The sequence below is a fragment of the Macaca nemestrina genome, chromosome 12 (assembly GCF_043159975.1).
Source record: "Macaca nemestrina isolate mMacNem1 chromosome 12, mMacNem.hap1, whole genome shotgun sequence".
NCBI lineage: Eukaryota > Metazoa > Chordata > Mammalia > Primates > Cercopithecidae > Macaca > Macaca nemestrina.
In genome coordinates, this window is record NC_092136.1 from 68,495,445 (window position 1) to 68,504,842 (window position 9,398).

Here is a 9,398-nt window from a genome sequence, read left to right on the forward strand (position 1 = left end):
ACAGAAATTTCTCAAAAGAGGACATTCACACAGCCAACAGACACATGAAAAATGCTCATCATCACTGGCCATCAGAGAAATGCAAATCAAAACCACAATGAGATACCATCTCACACCAGTTAGAATGGCAATCATTAAAAAGTCAGGAAACAACAGGTGCTGGAGAGGATGTGGAGAAATAGGAACACTTTTACACTGTTGGTGGGATTGTAAACTAGTTCAACCATTATGGAAAACTGTATGGTGATTCCTCAAGGATCTAGAACTATAAGTACCATATGACCCAGCCATCCCATTACTGAGTATATACCCAAAGGATTATAAATCACGCTGCTATAAAGACACATGCACACGTATGTTTATTGTGGCACTATTCACAATAGCAAAGACTTGGAATCAACCCAAATGTCCATCAGTGACAGATTGGATTAAGAAAATGTGGCACATATACACCATGGAATACTATGCAGCCATAAAAAAGGATGAGTTTGTGTCCTTTGTAGGCACATGGATGCAGCTGGAAACCATCATTCTCAGCAAATCTCTCTGCAATAGCAAGAACAGAAAACCAAACACCGCATGTTCTCACTCATAGGTGGGAACTGAACAATGAGATCACTTGGACTCGGGAAGGGGAACATCACACACCGGGGCCTATCACGGGGAGGGGGGAGGGGGGAGGGATTGCATTGGGAGTTATACCTGATGTAAATGACGAGTTGAAGGGTGCTGGCGAGTTGATGGGTGTAGCACACCAACATGGCACAAGTATACATATGTAACAAACCTGCACGATATGCACATGTACCCTAGAACTTAAAGTATAATAAAAATAAAAAATAAATAATAAATAATGTTAAGGGGTAAATTAATCAAGAGAATATAAACACTGTAAATGTTTATGCCTCTAATAAAAGAAATTCAAAATTCATGAAACAAGAACTTTTAGATCTTCAATGACAAAATAAACAAATCTAAAAGCAAAAGTAGAAATTTTATTACCCGGTCTCAATACTCAATGAGGGAAAAAATACACGCAAAATAAGTAAGAATACAGTAGACTTCAACAACACTATCAACCACTCTAGGCCTGCCGAAAGCCGTACATATGCTAAAAAACAACAGCATATTTCTAGCCCAAGGAAAGACTGACATTCAAAATTTGAGGTACAGTGTCTACCGAATGTGTTTTGCTAAGAATATGTAGTGTTATTCATTTCACTTTGCACTGTTTCTGATTCTCTTTTTTTGATTGGAATTTAAAAAGAATGCAATTATCAGATCAATTGTTGTAAATCATTGCCTGGGAGCATATTAACTTTTTCCAAGATCAACAGCCTAGCAGTTGCAATTGTAAATGCTACTTGTTTGAACTTTTAGTAGCTTACAGTTATTCTCCAAGATCCATCCTGTTTCTATAGGTGTTAGACTGGAGAATTGTATTAGGGATCTCTAGAGGGACAGAACTAATAAGATATAGGCATATATGAAATACAGTTTATTAAATAGAATTGACTCACACAATTACAGGGTGATAGGCTGTCTGCAAGCTGAGGAGCAAGGAAGTCAGTAGTGGCTCTGTCCGAGTCCCAAAACCTCAAAAGTAGGGAAGCCGACAGTGCAGCCTTCAGTTAGTGTCTGAAGGCCCCGGAGCCCCTGATAAACCACTAGTGTAAGTCCAAGAGTCCAAAACCCAAAGAACTTGTAGTATGATGTTTGAGGACCGGAAGAATCCAGCACGGGAGAAAGTTTTAGGTCAGAAGACTCAGCAAGTCAGCTTCTTCTGCCCTCTTTATTCTAGCCGCTCTGGTAGCTATTTGGATGCCCAACCATACTGAGCGTAGATCTGCTGCTCTCAGTCCACTGAACAATTGATAATCTCCTTTGGCAATACCATCACAGACATATCAAGGAACAATACTTTGCATCCTTCCCTCCAATCAAGTTGATGCTTAATATTAACCATCACAAGTAAATCAACATATGATTGAAACTATCATCACTTAGGTTATTTAGATATTTGATTATGTCACCAATCTCTATCTGTTTCAATGTGATTTTTAAAGATTTACTATCTTCTATTAGAGGATCAGTTTTATGGTTTTCCACATATCATTACATACTACATCCAAAAGGTCTAGGAAGCAATATAGATGCTTCTTGAATAATAATGCATTATGTCTCTAAAAATCCATCATAAACTGAAAATATTGTAATATTGAAAATACATAGAATGCTTCTAACCAACTGAACATCATAGTTTAGCCTAACTTAGGTTAAACATGCTGAGAACACTTATATTAGCTTATAGTTGGGCAAGATTATCTAAAACAAAGCCTACTTTATAACAAAGTGTTGAAAGGCTCACATTATTTATTCACTATGGTACATTGGACAATATGAATTGTTTTAGTAATATCATGGTTGACTGGAAGCTGCAGCTCGCTGCCACTACTCTGCCTCATGAAGGAGTACCTTATCACATATTGATAGCCCAGGAAAATATTGAAATTCCAAGTTTCAAATAAGGTTTTCACTGAGTAAGTATTGGTTTCACCCCTTGGTAAAATAATCTTAAAAAGGAACCATTGTAAGTCAGAGACTGTTTGTGTAGTAATTACTTCTGATCATAGACTCAGAGGCCAGGGAATGACCAATAGATGGATCCATGAGAGAACAGACTCTACTGAAAACCAGATTTCAGTCAGGACTTTATTACCTGTTCCCATCTGCCCCACATTTTAACAAAGGCGGACTGCTTGTGGGAGACATGATGGTCCAGTTATCAATAGCATCAAAATGCCCAGACATTCTCTTATTCCCAGGAGTTGTCACCCAAGTCAATGGCCAGAAATCTATTTTCAAAGGACTGGAACAATCAGTAGAATATACAAACACTCCTTGACTTACAATGGGATTACACTCTAACAAACTCATCATAAATTGAAAATATCATTAATCAAAAGTGTGCTCTGACTTATGATGTATTGAACTATGAGTTTATCCAGATGTAACCACATTACAAGAGGAGGAATGTGCTGAATGCATATTGCTTTTGCACCATGGTAAAGTCAAAAAAATTTAAATAGAACTATTATAAATGGGGTACTCTTGGCATATCTCCCACAGGAAAGATAGGTGTTGCAGATGGGTTCCTTATACCTGGGGTCCTGTCCATGTCCTCAGTTAGAAGGTTCTAGGTAGGAAAATTGGCTCAACTCAGAAAACTGGAAAAGGGAGATGATGATATTTCATTGAGGCCACTGCCTATACTTTCTGCTCCTCCACTCCTGCTTTCTTGTGATTGCAGCAAGCAACCCCCTTGTTCGCTGCCTATTAATTTGCTCTTAAGGACACCATTTCCATAACTCCCTACAGGTGAAGCCTCTTTGGCTCCTAGTTTACCCTTGCTAGTTTTTAAATAATTGCTGCCCCCTGGCTTCTGGCAGTTATTTGCCTCAACTTTCTATCTGTTACTTCAAAGGTCTATCACCCTCACAACCACTAGACAATCCAGCTCTTTGACTGTCTCTCCTATCCTCACACCTGCTCTGAATAGGAGAACCATAACTAAACATTTTAGTAATACTGGTGCCCCCACTCACTAGTGCATTCATTGGTGAATGTTGTGTTTTCTGGGGCATTCCACAGAACATATTTCTCTGGTGACTCTTTTGGCCTCATATAATATGTCGATTTTAGCATTCCCAGTTGCTTCACCTTTGCATTCCTCAAGTGCATTGCAATGCCCAGCTGCCAGGGAAACTCAGGCATTACCACTTGACTCATCATCATCCATCACATTTTCCAGGCTTCAAAGAGTCACTGGCATAGTGAGTCTGACCCATCTCCAGGAATTCTGATCAGGGTATTCAATACGGTGTCCATAATAATTTTCCCAAGTCAATAAATTCTTGCTTATTCTCTATTTTCTTATGTCTTATGATCTTATCCTCTTGATTAAGCTCCCTTAATTTTCAAACTCCTGGCTTATTCCAGTACACACTATGTATTTCTTGCAGCTTGTTCATGCCATAATCATACTGGAATTTAACCTTAGTTACAAGCCTGACAATCTAGAGGGGGCCATAATCATAGAATGTATGGGTAACCATACAATCTAGAAAGGGCAGTAACCATAGTCTTTATTATCTTCCTGTGTAAGAGTAGTGTTAGCTCTCATGTTACAAATAAAGGAGTGAGCTAGTTTGCAAAATACATCTTCATGTTCATCCATTCAGATACCCATATCCCATGTTTCATTGTCCCAGATTTTCTAAACCAGAGTGCACACCTTGGTATAATAGTTCTGTCTTGTTAAGCATTAAACAATCATGGTGTTCTGAGACTCAATTTTCTTTTTCTTCCTTTCTTTCCTTTTATTTTTTTCTTTTAATACAGTGGTCCCATCTTGGCTCACTGCAAGCTCCACTAGGCTGGAGTGCAGTGGCACTATCTTTTTTTTTTTTTTTTTAATTTATTTATTATTATTATACTTTAAGTTGTAGGGTACATGTGCATAACGTGCAGGTTTGTTACATATGTATACTTGTGCCATGTTGCTGTGCTGCACCCATCAACTCGTCATTTACATCAGGTATAACTCCCAGTGCAATCCCTCCCCCCTTCCCCCTCCCCATGATAGGCCCCGATGTGTGATGTTCCCCTTCCTGAGTCCGAGTGATCTCATTGTTCAGTTCCCACCTATGAGTGAGAACATGCAGTGTTTGGTTTTCTGTTCTTGTGATAGTTTGCTAAGAATGATGGATTCCAGCTGCATCCATGTCCCTACAAAGGACTCAAACTCATCCTTTTTTATGGCTGCATAGTATTCCATGTTGTATATGTGCCACATTTTCTTAATCCAATCTGTCACTGATGGACATTTGGGTTGATTCCAAGTCTTTGCTATTGTGAATAGTGCTGCAATAAACTGCAAGCTCCACCTCGCATGCTCAAGCGATTCTCCCACCTCAGCCTCCCGAGTAGCTAGAACTACAGGCATGCACCACCACACCTGGCTAATTTTTGTACTTTTTATAGAGACAGAGTTTCCCTATGTTGCCCAGGCTGGTCTCAATGCTGGGCTCAAGAGACCTCCCTGCCTCAGCCTCCCAGAATACTGGGATTACAGGCATAAGCCACTGCACCCAGCCAAAACTCAATTTTCATGCCCAAGTTTACTCCCCAGTTGTCGTTACCCTTTTTACTTCAGGAGATAAGAGCATCTTTGCAAGCTTTGCAATCTATCACATTTCATTTTTACTATTTGTTAACTGCTTTCATTTTGTCATTATTACTCTATGTGGTGTCAATATAGCATAGCAATAATCAGTCAGCTCCACTGTCCTTCCTGCCATTGTCCACCCCTCCACATATCTTTCAAATGCCTAAAAGAGTTGTACCAGCCAGGGCATTTCCCTCCACAAGTGCGTTTTCTCACATCACAATTGGTAAAATTTTCAACATTGGGTCACTTCCTTGTGCTAGGGGATTAAATGTGTCCCATAAATGTATCATTTCACTCTCATTATGATCTGTGTTGGGTTTAGTGCTCTACAAAGCAGACAACTAGATAGGATTAATCATCAGATAGGCTTATTGGGGAAAAAATGTGAAATGTAAAGGATAAGAAGGGAGAAAAACATGAAAAGAATCTTTAGACCATGATTCAGCTCTGACAACCAAGAAAAGAGAGAGAAAAGGAAAGATTGCCTAAGAAAAGTATCAGCCCTCAGTGCAGCTCTGAGAAAGTCTTAACCAGGCCAGTTCAGAATCCTCATGCAAAAGTTGACCATTAAACGAGTTTCATTTCTGGCCAGAATGGGCTAGCTCTCGTCCTCTTACTGTGTCTGGTCATTGTCTGGGAGCAGCCAAGGGAACCATGAACTTTGTGTGAAGGTAAAGGTGCATCTAATGGTGTAGAAGCCAGAGGACATCAGTCAACAATGCTACTCATATCAGGTTCCCTTCAAGGGATATGTGAAAGGTACACATATATTTTTACAATTTTTTATTTTTCTAGGCTGTAATATGTAAGTTATTTCTGCTGGAATAACATGTCATCATTATTGAATTTCATTGAACTGCCCTCTTACCATAGTTGTTTTTGTTTTTTGTTGTTGTTGTTGTTTTTGTTTGTTTTTGTCAGAGTCTCGCTCTTTCACCTAGGTTGGAGTGCAGTAGTGTAATCACAGTTCACTGGAGCCTCAAATTCCTGGGATCAAGCAGTCCTCCCAGCTCAGCCTCACAAGCATCTGGGACTATCAACATGAGCCATCATGCCTACCTAATTTTATTTTTATTGATTTGTAGTTTTTATAGAGATAGGGTCTCACTATGTTGCCCAGGCTGGTCTCAAACTCCTGGCCTCAAGAGATCCTCCTACTTTGGCCTTCCAAAGCGCTTGGATTACAAGTGTAAGCCACTGTGCCCAGCTGGTAATTCTTATTTAATGCGAACACTATCTTCTTGTAACTTTATAGAAGATGTCAAATGTATATTTTCTTAAATTATCTTAATGTTCTCAACTATATTGTTAGTAAAAAAAAAAAAAAGTAGTCTTATGAGTACAAAGGGCATGGGGTCTTTTCTCTTTATTAATTTCTAAGTGAAAAAAAATTGAAGTTTGTGTGAAAGGCCAGACTAATAAGAAAGATACATTACATTATTTTCATTTTACCTGAGAACTGATAGGGTTTACTTTTTACATGTAACTGGAAGAGGAGCTGACATTATATAATGTATAATAGACTTTCTAGCAACTGGTATTCCTGCACCTGAAATTAATAATTATATTTCAAGGAATGTCCCAACTATTTAATGACATAATCTGAGCATGTGTTTAATGGAAAGTGGCCTGGAAAATATTGAAATACAAGACAATAATAGATTAAGCCTTATTTTGCCCATTCATTGCTTAGGATTATTTTTTAAGAAGAAAGAAAGAAAAGAAAACTCTCAAAGTAAAAATTTCACAGGGAAAAAATTCTATATCTACCTCCTGCCTACAATGTCTTTATATCTGATCATCTAAAGATTTTGCTGAAGCTGCCTACATTCTTGTGTGGGTGTGGTAGTAGTAGTGGATGAGTAGTTATGGTAGAGATAGATGCTGGTAATATAAATAAAGCCAGTGAGTCTGTCAGGGTCTCAGAAAGGGGAAAAAAGGCACAAAGAAATGTGAATCTGAAGACAATTTAATGAAGCTATTATTGAGTAGTAGGTTGTTTTAAGAAAATAAAACTGGATATTGAACAAATAATGCATGCTGGGCACTCAGAGACTACTATCAGGAAGCCTTTATCAGCCCCTTGGCCTGAAGAAAGAAGGCAAGACAAGCCTGTTACTATATTTCCCTAAGAGATGTAGTTGTAGCAGGTGGGTGACCAGAGAAGGGACACATCCAGTGAGAACCCCAATGTCAAAGCAGGCTGGAAGTAGAATAATAAATAGCCCAAATGCTCTCTCCTCTTGAACTATAATCTGTCACGGCATCACATTGGCTCAATTCAACTGAACACCAAAAGACAAAGGAGTTTGGGCTTACAATATGTGAAAGTCAGCCCTCCAGTTTACAGAGCAGTGCACAAAGGACAGAGAGCAAACCTGGGGAGGCAAATGGCACAAGCACCAGATCCTTCTAGCTAGATGAACCTTTTGGGTTCTGTCTGTCCAAGCTGAGTCATCTCATAGTCCACCTAAATCCTCATCATTTTCTGATTTGACTTTATTTGTCTGAATTGCTTTCTTTTCCGGCCTCTATATTCCATATTACTGGAGTAATGTTTGTTCAGGGAGACTGACTTTGCTCCCAAGTTACAGCTAACGATGTGTAAGCATGATCTATAATTCATGTCCCAATCACTCATTTCTCTGATTGAATGTATGTGTGTGTGTGTGTATGTGTGGGTGTGTGATTATATTCATTTTTATTTTATGAGATAGATAAATCATTAAGTTCTTTAAATCCAATTTGGTTTGGCAGAAAATTCTTCCATATTCTCAAATATATTTATATATTTAGGTTTTGTCAATATTTTAGGCTACTGTGATTTTTTGTATCTTTTCTGAAGCTTTCACAATTATTTACATACAAATATAAAAAGGGAATCCCAAAGGTATGCACTTACTCGTTTATCCTCTTTGAAATTTTACTATCCAGTTTAGGAGAAGCTGAGGTTCATGGACGTCACAGAGAAGGTCTCTAGGATCTTATTTCTTTTGTAAGAGCAAAGAGCACCTTTTGGAAGGCTGCCCTAAGTTCTTTGGTCTGAAGTGCATAAACTATAGGGTTGAGGGAAGGGGGGATGATGTTGTGCAACACATTAAGTAGAACTGGAATCAAAGTAGCCCTCATCTCTGTCAGATGAGTTACTGAAATCACTACAACAATAGTGTAAAAGAAAAGGATGAGGGTAAGATGTGAACTACAAGTGCTCAGGGCCTTGGCTGCAGCTTCAACTGAGTTCAGTCTAAGTACAGAGTACAGAATCAAAATATATGACAGTATAATAAGACTTAGATCACTCCCCATTTCAAGCCATGCCAGGACAAACTGGCAAATGCTGTTTGGCCTCCTGTCATCACAAGCCAGGCTGTGACCCCAAGGTTAGAGCACAGGCAGTGTTCAATTTCATTCCTGGAGCAATAGTCATGCTGTGCTGCAAGCACAGGCACCGGGATGACAAATAAGCCATTTCTCAGCACCATGAACAGGTTAGCTTTTAAGATTAAGGAACTGGTGACAACGGATGGATAGCGAAGAGGGTGACAAATAGCCACATATCTATCAAAAACCATGCAGAGGAAGATACCAGACTCCATGCCCACAAAGAAGTGAATGGCATAAATCTGAGCAAAGCACTCAGGGAGGCTAATGACCTTGGCATCAAACCAGAAGATGGCCAGGTTCTTAAGCGTGATAGTAGTGGCCAGACCCATGTCAACCACAGAGAGGATGCCAAGGAAAAGGTACATGGGCTGCTGCAAAGAAGCGTTCTGCCAGGTGATGAGGAGGATGAGGGTATTTGCACCAAGTGCTGAGAGATACAGTAGTGCCAGGGGCAGAGATAGCCAGTGCTGCCAGCTGTGAATACCTGGGAATCCCAGCAGGATAAACTCAGAGACCTGGAATTTGGAGCTATTGGAGACTTTGAGAGATGCAGACATATGATTCATGATTCAACATGACTTTCAAATCTCTATTTGTATTGTTCTCAGTTATCACAGGTTGGAATCACCACAGAAATAAAATTGTAGTGTTTTTCTAAGTCTTTCTTCTTCTCTTTAGAAATTATACAGATTAAATGGATGTGCTTATTTTCCTCGTGTTTGTCTCAATGTTACTTGACTCAGAGGTTTATCAACTAATAATAACTAGGTTTTTAAAATGAAAA

General features: G+C 39.1%; 1 protein-coding gene across 1 annotated transcript; it reads right to left on the reverse strand.

The window, feature by feature from the left end:
• Window positions 1-8,206: 8,206 nt before the first annotated feature.
• LOC105468598 (olfactory receptor 56B1) lies at window positions 8,207-9,180 on the reverse strand. Its single transcript, XM_011718795.3, is given in 2 exon segments — window positions 8,207-8,598; window positions 8,601-9,180. Coding segments are annotated over 2 exon segments (972 nt in total).
• Between the last annotated feature and the right edge of the window lie 218 nt (window positions 9,181-9,398).